This window comes from Excalfactoria chinensis, chromosome 1 (genome assembly GCF_039878825.1).
Source record: "Excalfactoria chinensis isolate bCotChi1 chromosome 1, bCotChi1.hap2, whole genome shotgun sequence".
Taxonomy (NCBI): Eukaryota; Metazoa; Chordata; class Aves; order Galliformes; family Phasianidae; genus Excalfactoria; species Excalfactoria chinensis.
In genome coordinates, this window is record NC_092825.1 from 137,877,344 (window position 1) to 137,899,579 (window position 22,236).

At 41.3% G+C, this 22,236-nt stretch overlaps 1 protein-coding gene across 1 annotated transcript in view; it reads right to left on the reverse strand.

The window, feature by feature from the left end:
* Positions 1 to 1,063: 1,063 nt before the first annotated feature.
* Positions 1,064 to 22,236, reverse strand: part of DNAJC3 (DnaJ heat shock protein family (Hsp40) member C3) — a 32,357-nt gene continuing 11,184 nt past the window's right edge. Inside the window, exons 5-12 of the mRNA XM_072348907.1 lie at positions 16,994 to 17,146; positions 15,367 to 15,548; positions 14,119 to 14,238; positions 12,478 to 12,583; positions 12,266 to 12,386; positions 6,736 to 6,868; positions 5,642 to 5,790; positions 1,064 to 4,673 (exon numbers count right to left, since the gene is read on the reverse strand). Of these exons, the coding sequence (XP_072205008.1) occupies positions 4,516 to 4,673; positions 5,642 to 5,790; positions 6,736 to 6,868; positions 12,266 to 12,386; positions 12,478 to 12,583; positions 14,119 to 14,238; positions 15,367 to 15,548; positions 16,994 to 17,146 (1,122 nt within the window). The 3' untranslated portion in view covers positions 1,064 to 4,515. The remainder of the gene's footprint in view (positions 4,674 to 5,641; positions 5,791 to 6,735; positions 6,869 to 12,265; positions 12,387 to 12,477; positions 12,584 to 14,118; positions 14,239 to 15,366; positions 15,549 to 16,993; positions 17,147 to 22,236) is intronic.

Genomic DNA, 22,236 nt, shown 5'->3' on the forward strand with positions numbered 1-22,236 from the left:
AGTTCCATTTGAATTCTCACTCCTTCAGATGAAAGAAACATCCTGGCAGCCTCTCACATAAATAGCTTCCTCCTGCTGCCCTCCTAATCGCAGTGCTCTTCTACCAGGTTCTGGGCTCTGATGACTGCAAAATGTGGATGTGCAGATGGGTTGGGAAGCGCTTTATATTAAACGCAGAGCGCTATTTATATTTGATAGCTTAAAAACAGAATCAGTCACTGCTGCGCCCACACTTGTGGGGTTGGTGGGTTTTTTTGGCTTTTAATACCTGGAGATATACAAGAAAAAGACATGAACAGAAACTAGAGGATTAACTAGTTACGTGGTTGCTGAACTTAAATTATCAGATTAATTATTCTCTACAGTTACCTTAGATCATAGTTCCATACAGATGAATTATCTTACATAAAACTGCAGGCCTGAAAGCATTCAGTCTCAGTTTCAACTTACCCCGGAGGCACTGCACTGTGAAGCCAGTTTCCCAGTCTGGCTCTATTTACATGTAACTCTCCTGGGAGCCCTCTGAGGGCAGGGCCTGCTCAGCGCTACCACACAGAGCAGCTGCCCCTCCGCTCCCTGTGAGGAGCTGCAGCCGCCTTGAGGCCTCCCCTCAGCTCCTCTGCACTGAGCACAGCAGGGACCTCAGTGGCTCTGCAAACACCCTGTCCTCCAGCCTTTATCTTTGTAGCCCTTCACTGGATACACGCTAATAGCTTTATGTCCTTACATACCCTGAAGCTGCACCCAGTGCTGGAGGTGAGGCCGCACAGCACAGCAGGTCAACTCCGCCCCTCAGCTGGCACTGCTAGGCCTGATGCAGCCCAATCTCATGTTTACTCTGTTAACTAAGTTAACTCAGCCCTATTACAATGCCTTGCTGAAGCCTGACAAGTTCTGCACACTGGCTGCATAAGCAGTTATAATTTAGCCCCTAAGCAACTCCCACAGGATGCCACCTTTCAACACTGGAGAGCAGGATGAGGAAAGAAGGGCAGACACACACAGACACACTCTCTCTCACACACAAAGACACACTCACACACACACACCACCAGTGCTTTCTTGTCATCATAAATATCTTTATTGTGAAAAATACCATAAAATAATTCCCACCGTCCTAGAAAAAAAAAACAGTTCTTGCTTTTTAGATGTACGATTTTATATAAAGACATAATTTGAGACGTCTGATAAATCTCCGGCTAACTCTACTTATCCTTCTCAAAACAAAACCGCTACTTCAACATTTGCAGTGGGCAAAGAAAAGATTCTCCCCTTTTGTTTTTTCTTTTTTTATGGACAAGAGTGTGTATTACAGAGCAAACAAACCATACCTTGCAGTAAGGCACTTTTAAATACAACCAACCTGCTACGCTATACTGGCTGATGCCCAGCAAAGCTCCTACAAATCACAGCCCAAAACAGACAAGTAATTCTCATTCCAAGCACTGGTCTGGAGGCTGAAATGATAACAAGCTTTTGCTTTTATTATTGTTTTGTTGTTGTTGTTTTAAGCTAACAGGTTTTCTGTCACAAGTTGAAGCTCTTAACGTTTATAATTTGCTCTGCATCCAGTTTAATACTGATTTACAGCGCATCAGTACTAAGCACACCTCAAAGCAAGATAAGCCACAGCTCCCTCCTTCATTTTGAAACAAGTTGAGAAGTGGTTTAGACAAACCACAAGACAGAATTCAACATAGGAAGCGTGCATCTCCACAGAGGCCCGTTGCTGTAACGATGCTTCACTCACATCTCAGGCTTCACAAACCACCGAGACTTATTTTCCACGTTGGGTTACTGAACATTATTGCACTACAGACACCCATGATAAATAAAAAGGCGAATTCAGCTTCCTCGTACGCAGCGCGTGCCGCCAGCACTCAGTGCTGAAGTCACATCAGGAAATTCATCGCTGCATCTGAAAATCCTTGAAACAGAACAGCTTCTCCTTTCTTTTCGGGCACAATTTTGTCTTCTCGTGTTGTCAGAAGTACCTCAGAGCTCACAGCCAGCATCTGCTTGCTTAGTAGCGCTGGTGCTAACGCAGCTGCTTAGTACCAGAAAGTCTCATTCTCCATCATCATCTTTTTTTTCCTTCATTTTTCAAGACGCTGTTTTTCACAAGAGATATCTATGAACAGCATTCAAGCATTAATCATCTCCCGCTGACTGGATTCAAGCCTTCCCCCTGAACAATATGCAATTTTCCCTTTGCCAATCACTGTCAGAATTAAACACGGTCCTTTCTGCTCCTGACTGCTTCCACCCTATAGAAGCATCTGCTGCCTTAGAGAAAGGAATATGCACAGCTCTTATACCAAATCCTTATATGAACAGTTTACCTATTGAGGGACCACCTCATTCCAACAACAAAGAAAAGAAATAAAAAGGAAAATATCTCTCAGTCATAGCTTTAAAAACAGAAGAGGAAGATTGATAAGAACAAAAGGCTGCACGAGGGCAATCCTTCCACATGTCACATTTGTAGCACTTCTCCAGCACACAGGCTGACCCGCTGTGGTATTTATTGTGACTTCCTGCAGCCGAATACAGCCCTAACTACAGAATCACCATGTATTGCTTATGCTGCTCATTAAGAAGTATTTAAACCAGCCTCTCCTACAGCGAGTGAGGTGGCAGAGTGAGATGCCAGGCAGTGGCCAGCACACAACCACACAGCTGCACACCATGGGCCCTTGGCTCTGCTGCACCACAGCAAGGGCTGGCAACAACCCAGGGGCTGTGGCTCAGAAGGGGATTCAGCTTCTGCTCATGGTGAGCAAAAACATGTGGGGGAGCTGCCTGGACCAGCCGGCACCACAGGACAGTGTCTGAGTGTGGGCTGTGCAGTGAGCTCCTATGCCTGGGCCCAAGGTCCAACGAGAGCCCCACTGACATCACGAGGGCACGAACAGCATCCTGAGCTGCTACTGAATTTAAACAGAAACACTTCAGAAGTGTCAAAAGCAGAAGCCAGACTTCTAGGAAGTCATTCAACCTGAACATATCTGATGCTGAACTTTAATAGGATGCCACAGTGCTTTTTTCTGTCATCAACTACTGGAAATCCCCACTCACGCTCTCCATCAGCCTGAAGATAAGTTTCTGCTGGCCTTTAAATTGCTGTTGAAAAAAGAAAAACACCACTTTCCAAAGCTACAGTTCGGTTTGTGAAGTTCTTGAGGCAGCAGGACAAGGGCTGTGCTTCCAAAGCAACTGCACTTAGAGTAATTAAAAAAAATATATGCATACACTTTCAGATAGAAGATTTCATTTGCTTTGTTTGACTGAGGCTTATACATGCTCTTAAATGCCACAAACTGAAGTGAAAGGAGATCCCTACTGACCGATTATAGTTGTCCAGTTAAAATTCAAGTCAGTCAATTAAAGAACTGCAAATGTTTTGCACTCTAAGAATGCTACCGCTGGTGAAGCTCATCAGTAAGTTCAACGTATGTGGAAGATGAGTAGAGCACCCCACCTGCAGCAGCTGCAGCCCTAGGAATGCCTCCCCTCTCACACAGTTCCATCATCACACTACTCCAGTTGTACCCACGTGCAGAACTACAACAGACCTCTGGCCTATGCAAAGTCAGACCTGGTACAAAGGCAACACTGTGGCTGCTACACAAAACAGAAAACTGCTTCAAACTACTTCGCCATTAATTCACTGTGGCACCACCTGACAGAAGAGAAGTTCTATCACATGGGGAAGGGCGATAGGTTGCATTTTATTCCTGCAGTTCACATACAGTCATCTCACTACCTGTGCTGGCTCAGAGTTTACCTACAGAGAAGAAACAAATTGTTGCTGGGGGGGGGGAGATGGAAACGTCACAACATGCTGCTCTGCCCAGATCTCAACCAAATACTTTGTTAAAGTGCAAACTCCTCAAAAATGCAAAATCATTACTGACAAGATATCCTCTTTGTAAGAGATTGCTGGGGCTCAGCCAGTACGCAGCCTCTTCCCCTCCCTATGGCACTGCCCACAGTAATACAACGGGTTTCCTTTAAAGAATACTGAGAAATGGATCGTTCTGCTGAGTACAATGACAAACAGTTTGTTAACGCGGAGACTACTGTAACGACCCTTTCCACATTTATTAGGCCCCAATTCAGAAAAATATTTACATGCACTTTTACCTGTAAGCATATACTTGAGTCCTAAAGCTGCATTTACGTGTTGTCCTAAATAGCCTCTTATTGTTCATTCCTATAGATGGGAAAAACGTCTCCTGCATATCCACAACAAAAACATAGGCAGTAACAAAACCCTTATTCATTCAACCTCCCCCCACCAGTATAAGTTGTCAAGCTCACCACAAATTTGCTTTAAATACTAAAAGAAAGAAGTAGGTTTCTTCTAGTGCAGTAAGACTCTGGGTTAAAGACAACATTAGAAATTAAGATTTATTTTTTTTTTTTGGGGTCTTGAACTGAGAGAGTTTTTATTTTGATTTTTTGAACAAATTAAGTAAAAAACAGCAGCAGCCACCTGAAACAGTCCTGGCTCTAACTGAAGTGAAATTTGAATGTAAATGGTCCTCCTCCAGAACCAAAGGGGTTGAATCCTTGCCACGTGTTCCAGTTCCTGTGGAAGGGGTTGCCCCCACCCTGCTGACTCTCTGCATCCAGGGGGTCCTCCCCAGCATCAAACTTCCGCCTCATTTCTGAAAGAAACAAAATCAAGGTGAAATGAAGGCACTGCAGTGAGGGCAGCAACACAAAGCATCTCTGATGACCGATGAGTGACCAGAATCCTATTTCTTGCCCCATTGGGTTGACATCAGAAACAGTGTCAAGGAGATGAACAAATGTCAGACAAACATGCCCTGAAGATGATAACAGTACCAAACACTGCCAGAACATAAAACCCCTAGTTTATGTACGTAATTATAAGCTAAGATTGCACTGGCACAGAAAAAGGCTTTCTACTAACTGTGTTTGTAATGCAGATCAGTCTTTGACCCCTCACTCACAAGAAAGTCTGAGCCCATCTACCCAATTATCACTCCGACAATCTGCTTAGAAAAGCTGAAGATGAAACAAGAGTCTCAGACATCCACACTTTCATGTGCTTCTCTTTCCAGTGGCCATCCAGGAAAGAGTTTAAGGACCGAAACCTAACGGATGGCTTTGGATGAGCTATTTTTGTTGACTCATTTTGAAAAGGAGGAAAAAAGTGAATTAAGATAACTACTACACATCACCTCATTTTCTATTACACTGTTTAGATTTCGTGGTCCACCCCACCAGCTTATCACTTGGTAGGATGGGCACGAGATCTTGTGATCTCCACACCACAAAGTCACTGTAATCCCCACTTTCTTTCCACCCCAGTGCCATGCCAGACTTGACCTAAATTTAGTTTGCATCAGAAAAAGATACATTTGAAATAATCATTTTTTTAAGTTCATTTTAAGCAAAAGTCGCTGAAACACAATAAATAATTTCAGGGTTTTATCTTCACGCAGCAGACTGGATGCAAGTATGAGCACACTGCTTTCTCAAGATGGCCAAGGGAGAACGGGAAAGGGAAGCTGTAATGTTTGTTATAACTTACACTTGCTGCATTTTAACACTGCCATAAAAAAAAGTAATAAAAAAAGTGAAGTCACGGTGTGAGTACAACCATTACCTGGGTCAGTAAGGACTTCCTTAGCAGCTGCTATATCAATGAATTTTTTCTCTGCTTTCTTCTTTTCTTCCTCGCTCTGGAAGTTGTCAGGGTGCCACTGGGATGCCAGCTTTCTGTAAGCTTTTATGATTTCTTGCTTTCTAGCACTTCTGGATAGATAAAATTACAGGCAACTTAGAAGTCTTCTAACTGATCCTACAACACCATATTGAATCTACAGGTTTATTTTCAACACTGGAAGAGGAAGGCCATCAGGAAAATGATAAAAGGCTACTTCTGAATATGAAACTGTGGATTTATATAACAACAGAGGAAGTAGAATGCAACTTTAAGCAAAGACTCCTCTTTCCTTTCTCTGGAAGCACCCAAGGCCAGGCTGGAGGGGGCAGTGAGCAGCCGAGTGTAAAGGGAGGTGGAACTAAATGATCCTGCAGATCCCTTTCAATGCAAACCATTCTATGATTCTGGGATTCCTTTACCATCCTAAATTTACTCTTCGGAATGATGCTATTGCAAGTTTTTATACACAGTAAAGTTCCCAGTCTGAAGAATTTACAGTTAGGTGAGCCACAAAAAGCACAATGAGTAGAAACTGGATTAGTTCACGGTTAGAAGGATGACTGGTTGTAGGTTCAGAACTGAACACTTGTTTGGCTGTCATTAAAAAGAGAAGCCATTAGTTTTTCCTAGAGTAGCAGCAGAAACATTTTAGATACCTCTTTTACTCAGGCTTTTCAAACTCCCTATCTACTGCAATATCTGCCACAGTTTTATTTTTCATTGCTTTCAGTAATGCTTTCCAGCCTTTATTTTCTTCCCAATTCATTCACCATATGATAACCTATGCGTAAGATTTCTTGCCAAAGGACTCGTTTCCTTCCTTCCCATTGGTAGTTACTTTCCTTCCTTTCTTTCTAGAAGAATTTTTAACAGATGCTACTGAAGTGCTTAGCACTACTCATGTAGTACAGCAGGGAAGTGAACACAGTAAGACAAAAACTAAGCTGCAGCAGAACAAAGGCAAACCATCAGCTCCACATAAGCTACTTTAATAAACAACTGTAACATCATCTGCTCAAATATTGACGTCTCACCTTTTTACTCCTAAAATCTTATAGTAATCTCTCTTCTGTGATTGCTTCAACATTCTCTGAGCTCTTTCCAGCCCCTCTCGAATCTGCTGGTCATTTTCACTGTTGGCTTGAGCTGTTTCATAGTCTTTAATAGCTTTAAAAAGAAAGCAAAAGAAAGATAACTTTTCACAAACCTCAATTTAAACAACTCAATCACTTTCCAAAACTGAAGTAGTGCTACTGCAGTTTATGAACAGTGGAACTCTGACTTCAGCTTGCCAAGTACATTTCTTTAAATTAGGACACAGAAAAGACACTTAACGTGTAAATTAGGTAAGTTTCTTTCTTCAGCTTCACTGTGTTTTTGGGAAAGAGAGGAGAAGTAATTAACAGCTGGTCAGAACACACTCTAGATATGAGAACACACGAGCAGCTAGGCTTGGGATGGAACTGAAATCAAGAAGTGAGTTTCAGTGACTACAAATGGGAAAGCCAGCTGCACAGCAGTGGTCTCACACACTGAGGGATGCATTATACAGAATCCTACTATTCCTTCTTCTCCACCTCGTGCATTCAGGCACTGCAGTGGCCTCTTCCTCTAATAGCAATAAATACAGAATTCAGATCAACAGTAAGTTCACCTATGCAAACACCACGATTACAACCATTAGCTGTATTTCACTATTTTCTTCTCACGCTTCTATATAAAAACATTGCTGCAGACAGCCATGCTTTAAGCTTTGTGTGTTCTGTCCCCCACCCCCAAGAGGCAGACTCTCTCACTTTTATGTCAGGAGCTACATTTGGCAGGAACAAAAGCACGAGAGGTGTTGTAAAGCATTTCTGAGTTCCACAAAGACCTCCTTTCTTGACCTTCTTTTTTCTTAATGTAAACCATATTATTATTTTAAAGTGGCAACTGAAAGCTTAAAAGACCAATCTTTGATATCAGCGTTTATCAAGGGAAGCTACTGTTGAAGCCTCTAATGAAGCTATTCTTCTTTCGCTGTTAAAATCCTCCACGTCTCATTTGCAGATCCCAATCTCCTAGGTTTCTCAAGTTAGACAAAGTACTTGCATCAGATTATTTCCAAGCAGCTGCTATTTCTCAGCAGGTGTTACATTTGTTTTTCACTGTTTCTGAGCAAGACAGCAGGAAGTGCTAATGAATTTGTACTACTCAGACATCTGATATCACTGCAATCTTGTTTTGCTCTTGAAAAAAATTCCAAGTACTTCCAGTGCCCCGACAATTTTATCTGCTATTAGAAACGGAATTTCTATTCACTTTTATATCACCAAACATTTGTTGCTTCAACAAAATATTTTGCTTTATGCTCATTTTTTAACAATTTGTCCAGTCATTATGAGAAAAGGGAGCCTTTGCTGATACGTGTGCTGATATATATAGATGAAACTGACAAAAACCGTGCGAATGCAGGGATTTCATTACTCTGTTTTACCACCTCAATAATTTTAAGCACTTCAATCCTTCATCTGCTTCACATCCAATCACACCATCCTGACAAATAGGCACCTGATCATCCAGCTGTGCTGAGCACCACGGCATCTACAGCATGCTCTACTGCTGGAAGCTGAGCTCCCTAAGGGTCAGTGGCTTGCAATGAACGCACTTGGCTTCCTCTTTTGCAAAACTGGCTCCCATACTCAGAGGCCTCAGACATGAAGTACATGAGAAGGTATGTTTTGTTTTGATGCACACTGCTGACAGACAGCACACAAATGACATTTTGCACTTCCTTTCCATTGGAAGAGACTCCAGTTTTGCTGGCATTCTCCAGCATAAGACTGTTTCTCATTCAGACCTGAACCCCATCCACCAATGGGGTGAGGGTTGGGAGCAGGTGTTTCTGAAGCAGGCTGATAGCTCTCTGTTGGCAGAAAAGCTGCTACGAAACCAAGAGACTTATTATCCATTCAAGGCATGCTGAGTGAGATATTTAATCAGTTCCTCTCAGTCACTACTTCTAAAAGCACTAATACCTCATGAGCTAACACAAGAATTAGCGCTGCTTCTTGCTGGCCTGCTGCTTTAGAGAACATTTTATCTGCCTGCTATCCAGTCCCGTAACACAAAGGGAACGATCAGCTTTGAGTATCCATTTCAGCTTAAACATTTCAATCAAATCTAACTCTCTGCTTTCAATACAAGAGTCTTCACAGATCTTTGAAGCAGCAACTGTGTTGTATTTCTAAACATCTCTGCTGTCCTCCCTTATCTTGCCTAACCAAGACTAGCCACAATTCCATACACAGAATTAATTTTCTATCAAACATGAGCATCTATAGACAACGTATGTCCATGTAAAATCTGTCAGAGGAGTAATTGCAGTAATGCTCTTTGTGAAACAGGGACTGTCTCTTAGAAAGATTTCCTGAGCAATTTTGGAGCAGTGTGCATTTTTTCCTCTTAGAAAAAACACGTGCTGGATACTTTACAGACACTTGTGCTTATGGGGTAAGCCAGAAAAGGATTCATCACACACCTGTCTTCACAGGCAAGCGCTGGATCCCGTGTGATTATGAAGTAATTAAAACCATTTAACGGGAATCAGAGCACAGCTATACATTCTGAAGTGCATCTTGAACATCTAACAATAATCTCCTTCAAAGTTCTGAATTCTGTATTTTGAAATATCCTGTCCTTAAACAGGAGATAGGTGCCTACAGCTTCACATTTTCTTCAGGGGAAAAAAAAAGAGAATCAATCTACCACCTTAATATGAGACTATGATTTTAATTACTCCATACTGTTCCCTGAAGCAGAAAGGAAATCAGCCATCATTTTACAGCAGTTAGAAGTGAAGGATAAGTGAAGACACCTTCAGGCAAATTAACATTAATGATCTACAACTGTTTATGAAGGCACTGTTGGAAAGAAGAGCGTAACTGCAACCATCTAACTACTGTCAAGGGCAGAGGGAGGGCAAGGGATGCACTAATCAACAGGGTTTTGGAGGAGCACAGTTCCACTTGAACTTGGTGACCCCCAAGAGCCAGCCCAGGAAACAAGCTTTCTCACTTTAAGCCATGACTTTGCATAAAGGCCATCAGTTATTTTCAGAAATGCTGCTGTATTCCCCCTCCTCTTATAAGGAGCAAGGAGGCTTGCCAGCACCAGCAGGACCAGTAAACTTCTGAAGCCTACAGAGCTGATAAAGACAATTACTTGAAGCCATACAGCCCTCTTTACACTTTGTTTTCAAGTACCTGAGTCAACGAGGCCTAAAGAAGTGAAGGAAAAAGCATATTTCATTGACGGTGGCGCACAGTGTCAGAACCGCCGCTTGCAACACTGGAGGCCCAGGTTCAAATCCCCCCTGTGACGCAAGTGGTAGAAGTGCTGCTCTGCTACACTACAGGGCTCGAATGCCGGGAGTTGGACTCGATGATCTCTAAGGTCCCTTCCAACTATACTATGATACTATGATGATACTTCAAGAGGTAAGCAATACCTTCTTTCAGTGATTAATCTCCTAAAACAAAAAAAATCTGAGCATACCATTAATGAAAATAGCTGAAAATATGTTTAAAATGAGAAGGGCTTTTTTGTTCAGTTGTAAAGCTGACAATTCAGCGCCAGAATACGGAAAAGGAAAGCTGTTTTATAAGTATTAAAATCAACGGAACTAGTTTTCCAGCAGATTTAAAGCCTACAATTCTTTTCTGTAATCGCATTTGACTGAAACAGCCCAAGGATTCAAAAGACTGTTGCATGAGTGAGCAGAGGAGGACAGAACAGATGGATGTTGTTAGTCTCCTTCTTAAGCATGGCTCTGTGTGGAAATGAGACATACTAAGCTACATTTTGAGTGTTCATACAGTACATTAGTACTTAATACCCTGAAAGATGCTACAGAGCATAATGGAGGCACAATTACTCAGTCCCTCCTCTGCAAGGTTGAATATGGACCAAGTAACATTCCCATGGTCCTCTGTCTTGAAGGAAGTGAAGTATGGCCAATGGGTCCAACACAACCCCAGCAGACATTTGCCACTTTGCCACTTCCGTGCTCTAGAGGTGATTTTTAGTCTCACTGCCTACAGGACATCCCCAGAGCTGGGTGCAGAAAAAACAACCACCATCACACAGCTTGTGTGCTCTTTGAAAGCGAAGATTCCAAAGGGCATTTGCAACAAGTGCCACTTGGAAAAGTAATACTGATAATGCTGTTGATGTAGGCAGTTTTCAGCATCAAGGACACCTGCTACAGAGTGGGGGAAAGTCCAGGTGAAGCAGCTGGCTTTTGTTATCTTTTCTCTGAGCTGTAAGGAAATCCAGAGAACTCAAATTCAACACCATCATCCCAGGCCACACAAAGAAGCATAACTGTGAACTGGGATCTCCTCATGACATTTGCTTTCACTCGTAGACAGCACCTTCATCATTCATCCAGTTCATAGCACTACGTAATTACTTTTTCACAGCTAGCATGGAGAGATCCTTCACTCAGAGCCATATCAGCACAATTCCACCATCCTAACAAAGCAAGGCTCCACAGGAACCTCTTCCTACACAGGGCATTTTGCCACTCTAGCAGTTACACTAACAACTAGTCACTTCACACCATGTTACGTGCAGTAACAACTGCACTGGTGATTCATGCAACTTGGTTCCCCACAACATACGTTTCCAGTAAAGCATCCCAAGCACATCCCTCAAAACATCTGTTAGCCCATCGTCTTCCTCAGAACACCTGAGAATTTAGGGGGAAGTTCTTTACTAGAAGAGTGGTTAGGTCCTAGAACAGGCTGCCCATGAACATTGTGGCTGTCCTGTTCTTGGAGGTGTTCAAGGCCAGGTTGGATGGGGCCCTGGGCAACCTGATCTAGTAAACATGGAAGTTTGGTGGCCCTGCCAGGCAGAGGGGTTGGAGCTTCATGATCCTTGAGGTCCCTTCCAACCCGGGTCATTCTGTGATTCTGTGTGAATTCAGTCAAATAAAGAAACTTTTGAAGCACTTCTTCTTGGTATGTTTCTACATACAACCCAATGGTAAGGGTGGCCAGTCTGCATGCTTGATATACAAAATAATTCACAAAGCCCATACACAAAATACAGCCTCAAGAAAAAGCAGCTCTCAACAGCACTAAGGAGATCCATGAAGGTGAAACAATGGCCAATATCTTCCTCTGTGGTGAGTATGCATTAGGTAGGTACAGGAAAATCTCATTTCATGCTATCATCTAAAAACACTGTGAGTCCCTAAAACAGGTCCGTGTGACCCTAACTATACTTACCTTTCATCTAGAAATGCATTTGCCTAACACTGCTGTTGAAATAAATAAATGTTTTTGAGTCTGAGTAAGGTGTACGCCCTCATAAAAGATCCCAAACATAGCCCACTGTAGAAAGAACCCTAGATAAAACAAGTGCATACGACTTGTACTAATCAAGACAAAATTGACAGCAGATAACTTCCTGCAACTGTGCTGATTAGAGATAAACAACATAGTACAGAATCAAAGCGCATGTTAAGAAAGTCTGCAACACTGACTGCAAAGATATACAAAATGCATACAAGTGTACCTTCTTCATAAAGGTCTTCCAGCAAATAAGCTTCTGCTCTGTCTTTCAGAGCATTCACATTGGTTGGTTCCAGTTGCAGAACTTGCGTACAAACTGTTATGGCTTCTGTAGCCTGCTGATTCTGAAAAGGAGAAAGGAAAACAAGATAGATGGGTGGAGTTATGCTTTTTGTTTTTAAAGAAATTTGGAGAGAGAAGTGGAAGCAGAATTACCTTTGATAAACAGTGACAGATCCTTTCTTTGGCACGAGTAGCATAAACTGGGACATCCGGCTCTGTTCTCATTACAGAGTCATATTTACTGATAGCATCTTCGTATCTGTTTTATAAAGCATAAATAGTTACTACATTTCATACTATGAAGACTGCTTTGATTTATTTAAAACATTATTTGGCTATACTAGTCTTAAAGATGTGATGTAAGGCAACATTACGAAGAAGAATTTCAGCCACTTTAAGAATTATATTCCCATTTCCTTCAGCAAGAGCAGGCACTGTGACCATCAGGTTTTTGCACAAGACCATGACTGCCATCCCTCAGTGTGCACAAATGACAGCATCCTGATTTGCTTCCTGCCCAATACATTCCTCTGCACTTGTAGGGGAAAAAGAAAACCCTCCCTCTCTGATGCCTGAAACGGACTAAGTTTGGAAGCCTTGCTGAGAGCACCATCCTACTTGCCTTTTGTAGTAATACCCCCCTTCCCCCCCAGAAAAGCCAAAACAACTTATGCCAGCTTCAATCAAGAAGTTGCTTTCTCCCTACCTTCTCAGCAAGTCACAAAGCAAAATATATTTTTTGCTGTAAGGGTTTAAAGACACTCAAGTTTACACAGATAATAAGAAACAGATTAAAACTCTCACTCAAAAACGTAAATGTGTGATTGAACTCATAGGCTGCTGCAAACTAGGAGGAATGCAAGCTCTCAGAAGAGTCCCTGAAAATGTGCTGATACTGGATCAAATAAAAAACTAGAGTAAGAGCCCAAATGGACTGCTGAGTTAATGAAACTGCCCTCAGTTGTGCTGACTTGCATTCCTGACATACTTCTTTTCAAAAAGTCACTCTGAAAATGTTTAATCACTTGTTAGAGCTCCTTACAGTGGGATGTTGTGCACCTGGGAACATGTAAAACCAAAATGAAGCATGAAGCAGAAGAACACAGCAGAACTGAACACCGTGTGTAAGAGAACCATAGCATCACTCAGGTTGGAAAAGACTTCAAAGATCATCAAGTCCAACCGCAGCCTAACCATAGTACCCTAACTCTAACAACCCTCTGCTAAATCATATCTCTGAGCACCACATCCAAATGGATCTTAAACACATCCAGGGATGGCGACTCAACCACCACCCTGGGGAGCCCATTCCAGTACCTAACCACCCTTTCTGTAAATAAGTGTTTCCTAACATCCAACCTAAACTTACCTTGCTGCAACTTGAGGCCATTTCCCCTCGTCCTGTCACCAGTGAGAAGAAACTTGCCCCGCTCTCACTGTAAGTACCTTTCAGATACTGGAAGCTACAGCTACTGGAAGCTTTAGCTATCGAGGCACTGCAGAATTACCCGGTGTATTTAGTCCAAAGATGAAGTCTTACAACACCTGAGAGTCGATACATTTTATCCCTACCTTCACCTAAATACTTAGTTCCATAAAGTATGCAAAAAGAAGACAGTGGTATCAAAAAGAATTCAGAATTGACTACATGAATCAATATGTAATTTGATTGTAATTTGATAGTTATCCACTTCAGCTAACAGATGCAAAATGCACCCACTTAATCAGCTCCTCAGTCGATAATTTGTTGACACCTCAGCACTCATTTTTTCTTTTAACACAATGAACACTTACCTGCCTTCTCTGATGAATTCCTCTGCTGACTCAATCTGCTTATTGAGTTTCTTTACTTGCTTATAAAGAGAGAAACATTGCTTATGGTCTTGGTCAAGCTTCAGACACTCTCGGACTTCACTTTTCACAGGAGAGAAGAAATAAATTATGGGATTTAATCTGGAGACACGATGCAGCATTTATAAGCTGTCCAAACAAGAGTTTATTTCTTCACACAATCTTCCCCTTCATTCAAATATATTATCATTGATCATAAGCATTTACCAAAGCTTAACATCTGGTTATTCAATGAGGAAGCCCATGTGTGGATTTCAGAGGACGAAAACAATGCTTCCCATGATCATTGGGTTAAGTAATGGCCAGCTACCAAAAAATCACAGCTACAGACACCAGACGAAATACACTCTAGAAATGGGATCTCCAAGGCAAACAAGACAGCTACTTGAAGGTTAGTAAGTTGAATATAGAAAAAAAAAAATCTTTAAAACAGCTGTAAAATCAGTTTGTGCTTAACCAACTTTTTATCCACCAGCCCCTGTCATACACTGCAAAGAAAAAAAAAAAATCTCAAGTTGTTTTTTCCCCCCCCAGTAATTCATCTGGCATCAAGAGCTTCACAGAAACCACTTGTATGCAAGAAGATGATATCATTAGTACAGCTGAGCACAAGGAGAAGCATGTTAACAGTGTGGATCAGGCAAGCGTAGTTATCTGCAGCACTGACTAGGAATGGACGCCAATACCTTCAACTAAACAGGAATAAAAGGGTAAACAAAAGTTTGATAGCTCTGGATCTGCTGCTTCTCATACGTGGATACTCATGTATTTTTATTTCTTTCTTTTAATTCATTAATTTCTTCATTTTTAAACCAGTAACTTTCATTTCCAATCCTGAAAACACAAGTCTCACCCTAGGATACATCCATACATTTTTGTTTTCATTGAAAATAATCTCCAAGAAAGCAAGTTTAGAGAAACACTTTCTTCCAGGAAAGAAAAATACCACAGCAGCAGAAAATGTAAGCAACTCTGACAGTTCTGCACTGTGGCATCTAAGCTAGGAAGCACTGATGACTGGTCTGACAAGAATAAACATGATACCTTCACAGTTCTTAGCTTCTAGGAAGGAAGGACCTCACCAGGTCCAGACCATCCAAAAACCACACAATGTAGCTATTTCAGTTTATCATGACTTTCACCATTATGTTTTGTCTCAGTTCCTACAATTACAGCAAACAATAAAATTACCTGAGCGATAGTTCATGGTCCCCCAGCTGATAATATATTCTGCTGATTTTATAGAAGGCTTCAGTGTTATCACTCTTTAATTTGGCAGCGGCTTTCAAGTCGCTAATTGCTTTGCTTGGCTCCCCTTCTTTTATATAGCACTCAGCTCGAAGTTCTCGTAGCTCTGCATCCCAAACACAAACCTTGAGAAATCAAAGTTAAAGCTTGACTTTGGTCCGTAATAGTTCACTTCTTTTCCTCCCCAACAACAAGAAGAATCCCATTAAATTTCATTTTGCCAACTGCAATAGCATACGGTTCAAGCTGCACGCAGAGTGCATAAAATTAGCATCTCTGCTTCCTGGTGGATGCTGCGACGCACCTGCCCAAATAGAAAACAAAGGCCTGAAAAATTTCTGAATGATTTAATGAGCTCACACAGGGAGATGAATTAAATCCACTGGCCCTGCTTAATCTGGGACAGTCTGCTGAGCCTCCAGGGAAGGATATCAGCATCATAAATTATTACATCTTCTCAAAAGAATGCAGGTAGAACAACAAGCAAGGACCAAGCTGTCAGCTGGCCTCTAAAAAAAAAAAAGACTTGCAGGTAAACTTCAGCTATGCAAAATTTGACCTCGATAACTTCATTTTAAAGGTTTACACAAAAGTAACCACGTCACAGAAGGGCAAAGATAATTACTTGTAATGAATTATGACAGGCAATTCCTTTTACTGAATTTCTTCTGGGTTATCATTTGCTTTTAAACTCTGGTTTTAGAGAACAAGACATTTCTGCTTGGCTATGCTCCCTCCCCACAAATGAATTCCCACACTTTAGCACATTCTTCACCAAAAGCTCGTGTTGTAAACTCCAAATGAATGATTTTAACGTGCATGTAAAGCATCACAGCAGTTAACTGTCATGTAATATGTTTCTATATGACACACCAGGTGCCTGTGGACTGAGTTATTCCACACTGACTATCGGGCTATTTTTACTGAGTGGGATTCAACAAAAACATCCTAAGGAATAGGCTAAGAATATAGCTAGCTATATACGTTTTGAACTTTGTGATGCTATTGATCTTTTATTATTTTGTTTCTCACTTCTTGGTAAGGAAATACCCTTTACCAAGTTTTGTATTCAGCACAAATTGCCTGTGATGTCAACAAGGGAAAAATCTAGATGAAAAACACCTTCATCTCCTACATTTGCAAAACTTATTTAGAGAACAAGTTCCCCCACCACTCCCAATTCCCTCAAGGATACTGACTTGTAGAAAAAGGGATAATGATCGAGACACCTGCCCACAACAGAAGTTTGGTTGAAGCCATATCTTTACCAAAAACTACAATGATCTTTTTAAAATACTGTTGCAGTCAATGGTCTACGCTCTCCAACTTCAGAACGGACTCACTGTGCTCAGCAAAGTGAAGCCAATTACATTGTGCATTTTCTCATCAGTGAAAAAGCTAAACAAAAATATACACAGACAGGAGTTCCTATCTCCCTTCTACTGCACCATAGAATCATATGGGTTAGAAGGGGCCTGTAGAGATCACTGAGTCCAATCTCCCTGCTAAAGCTGGTTCCCAGCAACAGGCTACTATCTCAGTGGACAGCACCATTTTACATAACACTTACTGCCAAGATTTCATCAAGAAGAGGAATTGCAGCTTCATAATCCTCTTGCTGGTATGCAGACAATGCTTGTGAATACAAGCGCTGAAGCTCATCAGATTTCGTCAGCTGAGTCTGGGCTTCTTTTTCCTCATTATTGCTGGGATTGGATTTGAGCTGAAAACATTAACATGAAGAGAGACTGAATTGCTTGCTCAAGAATCGCTTTGTCCCATTAATAATCATAAGATGGAGAACTGATTTCAGCTGCAAAAAAAGCGAGCTTTAAAACTCCACCAGAAGTGTTTCCAACTCTAAATTCTTTGACCCAAGACATCAGAAGTTCAAAAACTCTTAATTCTTCCCCTCACTCTAATTGATCACTTACCTTTGGACAAATTAACAGACAACAAAAGTTCCTTGCCATCAACCTCAGGAAGTCATGGTGCTCTCAGTGGCAACTAAGTTAATCTTTCTGCAGACAGTTATTAAATACAAGATTCCTCAGCATCAGTAGGAAGTATATCCAGGTAACGATCACATATCTCACTTGAAGCACAACACATAGAAACAACTGCAACATGTCACAGACAGTATTGCTGTGAGGCTGTGGCTCTTAGTTTTTCCCAGAAAGAGTGTCTACAGCAGCAAGTTAAGGCTTCAGCTGGTGGAAGGGCTTGCTAGGATCAGATAGGAATTCAAGCACTTCTCTTCATATGTGGTTTTACACAAGCCTAAGGTTTCATCTACAAAGACTAATTTCCTCCCTCCGACCAAGAAGTTGTATTTTACTTGCATTCATCTATTTCAGCAGCTTTGTTTATTTGACAAAACCAAACAGCTCTCAGAGCAGTAACAAATATGGGCCAGGAAAAATCTCATCCATCCACTTGCAAAGCCAGGAAGTCATGTGTAAAATTAATACAGTTTGACAATGGCAGTAGCTTCACACTTATAGCTGATCATTATGATTTCCTGAGCTGTAAGGGTGTGAGTCAGTAGGGCTTCCGGTTTTGTTTTGTTTTTAAGAACAAAAACAACTTGCGCTACCTTATATTCTATAAACAGAACGCCAATTAAAATTACCATATCCTCAAAGTCATCCGGTACTTTTTCCTCTCCTCCTGGATCTTCAAGCTGCCCCTTCCTTTTTTTTCTGATCAGTAAGTTCTTCAAACGTTCATACTCTGAGCTCATGTCTCTCATGTAATTCAGTGTTAGTCCTAAGAACTCCTTCAACAGAATTCCCCTGGTTCTAACACTTAAGCATATGAAAGGGAAAAGCCTTAATGGAACACGAGAAGCATGACCAGGTCTCACCTCTGCCTTAGGTGTTTCATATAAAGTCTTTCTGTACCTTATGAAGTTGTTTCATTTTACTTTGGCAGAAATCAAGTTGTACTTAGACCTGAGAATACTCCTTTATCCCTTTACACTGTCTCTTTCTAAGAGCAAAGGAAGGCAGACAAAGAGTTTTGCCCTTTGTAGGTTGACTCCTAATACACGTTTCAAAAAGCTTTTCTCCTAGTTAGAATAGAATTTCTGCTTATAAGCCCTCACCAGCATGCATCCTTATTCTCCCCCAGCCCTGGAGAATGTGATAGAGGCAAATACCTACATCTGCGATTTAAGAAGTTCAGAGATCAGGATCATCTCTTAAGTTCTGAATTCTTCAGTTCCAGGACTGACCCAATTTTCTCCCTCAATTTCTCAGCATTATTCGTTTAAAAATTAAGAACTCTTTTCTACAAATAAGCTTTATCCATTTCAACTTATGGTAACTGCACTCCTTAGACACACTGTATGTTTTTTTGTAAAGCATTTAGACCAAACCACCAGCAAAACAGGAAAAGCAATGTTACAATCATACAGACAAATCAAACTGCATTACAGATCATTTGAGTGAAGCATCCTAGATAACATAACATAGTACAAACTGTCCATTTAAAGCAATGGCAAAAACCTCTCAAGCTATCATTCAAGTTAAGCCACTAAGCTTTAGCTTAACGCTCTATATATGATGAAAATATACACTCACAGTTCTTATTAATTACTCAGTGTACTAATATGTTGTTTTCATCAGTCACGTTAATTAAAGCAAAAATAAGCCTCTTCATTAAGCACCCAGAGAAAGCAGGAAATAAAATGCAGTTGTTTGATACCCTTATTCTACTTTCCAAGTTCCTTCTGTCCTTTTGCCCAGCAATCAGGAGACTAACACACCACTACTGATAACAAATAACATTTCAATTACCCATGCTTATCCTTTGGAATAGTAAGACTGCGACAGACCAACTGCTTGCATTTCCTACAAAGAAGGTATTAAAGAAATCTCGCTTCAGCTGAGCTAATACACATCTAAGGCAAGTCTAATAGTTCTCTGCATGCTTATCCTAAGCTATGCTCTGCAAGCACATTGCTAGTGGTCAACATGTTCCAGAACACAGCCGCCGCTTTTCAGCACCACATCCTTTGCTGTCTTTAATGTTTATATTTGGATTAGAATGCTTAGTTGCAGTTTAAGTTACAGCAACAAGCATTAGCCATCTGTTACAGCAGCTTTCATTCAGTACCAAAAAGAAAAACCAACCCCAAAACTATAATTCCTTTAGCAAATACAAAGGCCAGCATATGGGAATGGTTTTGTTATTGTAAGTCATTTTCAGTTGCAGATTTACTACTTATAGGTGTTGTGTTATTTTTTTGTCTAATCTTAGTAGAGCAGAGAATCATCTCAGGGCAAAAAATCCCCTCCTTTTCCTCCCTCACCTAGCTAATTAAACAGAACAAAAGCATCAGCCACATGACTTTAAAGCAGAGCTTTAAACACATTTACAAATGCATCTTCCACATCTCCACTGACCATAAGGAAGCTGGCTTCCACAGCACTTCATCTCAAAGGAAAGACTCAAAACTTTGGTATATTACCATGCTGTATCCACGACAGCAGAAAAAAACATTACGAATTCACTTCAAATGCAGCACTTCTCTTGTTGTTCATGCTTGCGAATACACTGACAATGAACGTAAACTGATGAGGCTTGTGAAAGATCACATATCACCACAGTTAGAAAAGATCTCCAACCATCCACCTACCACCAATATTTCCCCATTAAACCACATCCCCTAGTACAACACCTAACATTCCTTGAACATCTCCAGGGACAGTGTCAGAGTCAGCCACCCTGGGCAGACCATTCCAGTGCCTGATCACTTTTGGAGAATATACCCAACCTGAACTTCCCCTGGTGCAACTTCAGGCTGTTCCCTCTAGTCCTGTCTCTAGTTATGAGGGAGAAGAGGTGACACCCACCCCACCACATCCTCCCTTCAGGAAGTTGTAGAGAACAATGAGGCCTCCACTGAGCCTCCTCTTCTCCAGACTGCACAATCCCAGCTCCCTCAGCTGCTCCTCATAAGACTTGTGCTCCAGACCTGGACACACTCCAGGGCCTCAGTATCTTTCTTGTAGTGAGGGGCCCAACAGAGCACTCAAGGTGCAGCCTCACCAGAGCCGAGTACAAGGAGAATGATCATCCCCTGCTCCTGCTGACTGCACTACTTCTGATACAAGCCAGGACTCCATTGGTCTTCTTTGCAACCTGGCTCTAACATTTAGCTGAGCATCAAACAACACTCCCAGGTCCATTTCTTTCACACAGTCTTCCATCCACTCTGCCCCAAGCCTATAGTGTTGCCTGAGGTTGTTGTGGTCAGACACAGCAATTGGTCCCATGGAACTTAAGATGTTTTAAAGAGAGCTGCAGAAATCCCTGTAGTTTATTAGAGAACAAGACACCAATGCACACAAGAACAGAACACTCTGCAATGGCAGAGTGATATATTAGATAACACAGCCATGATATCAGACAGAAAAAAGGAAGTATTTAAACACATCTTTTACTCTTTACCCAGGAAGCTACAGATGATCGTATCATCTGAGAGAAACACTCATGGTTAATGTAGTGTAATGTTATGTTTAAGAGAACTCTGGGTACAAAGCAAACTTGCAGTGACGTAAGATGGCCTCCCCATTCACATCCAAAAGGATGACCAAAGCAAAAAAAAACAAGTGAGTTTTACAACCACAGCCTTCACTGGATTAGAAAACAAACATCTGCAAACACACCGTGCTCAGCCACTTAGTATTGGCTGACATCTAGTGGAGCTGCAAGTGGAAACTTCAGTTTCCAGCTTTTAAACATTCACGCAATTGTCTCCCCTGGAAGGGTATTTAGGAGATCTCAGTTTGGTGTATTTACTGCAGCACAGTGCAACTGTGAACATCACGGTCAGTCTTAAAATAAATAAATAAATAAAAAGAGGATTTGAAAGGAATGTGACAATCAGAAGATACTATTATTCCTTTTATTTTCACTCAAAATCACATGCGTGAAGACAAATAAATATGCCAGGGCTTTCATGGGCTGACGCCTTAGTCTTGAGCATTGATGTACTCCCAGATTCACCCTACTGAAGGCTATTATTTGGAAGCTACTAATCAGAACCAAATGAACTTGATATCAATGCATAGGAGCATTTAACCAAAATCGGGACTGGAGAAATAAATGCTACTCATACACTGCAAGCAACACTTGAAAACAAATAAATTCACTCAAGGACTTATGCTTTATCTCTGTTTCATCCTGGGCAATCTGGACACGAGAATTAGACCATTCCATTGACATCCATTAACAGTGTTATTACCCTCTAGATGCTAAATTTCCATTCTGACAGCTGACTTAGAAGGAAAAAGGTACTTTTATAGAGTAAGGAGCTGTTATATGGTCTTGCTAGTCAAAAAATGCTGCCTGGTGTGTATTGTAACCTCATCAGCTTGGTGCATCTGTTGGCAAAAACAAGGAGTTTGTATAAACACAGCCTTGCTTAACATATCAAGGGATGAGTCTGAAACACTTCCTCTATCCAAAACCAAAGTGATTAACTTCAGTCAAAAGGAAAATGCAGGGAGCAGGAAAAAAAAGCTGGAAAAAAAAAACAACAAAAAAACTCACCTCAAACAACCCCAATCTGTTGAAACAATGGCACAGAAGCTGAGGTCTCAAAAGGCTCTACACCCAAAAGCAGTGTTCCCTCCCTTCCCAGTCAAGCATTCCCACTGTCTGCCTTCACACTGCTACTAATGAATGCTCTTGAGACAGCCAGTACTGCTTCAGGTAGAAGCACCTGAACACAAGAACTGCTTTATCTGGCAACCATACAACTTTACAGAGGTTTAGGATCCTCACAAAACTTTCCCCATGTAC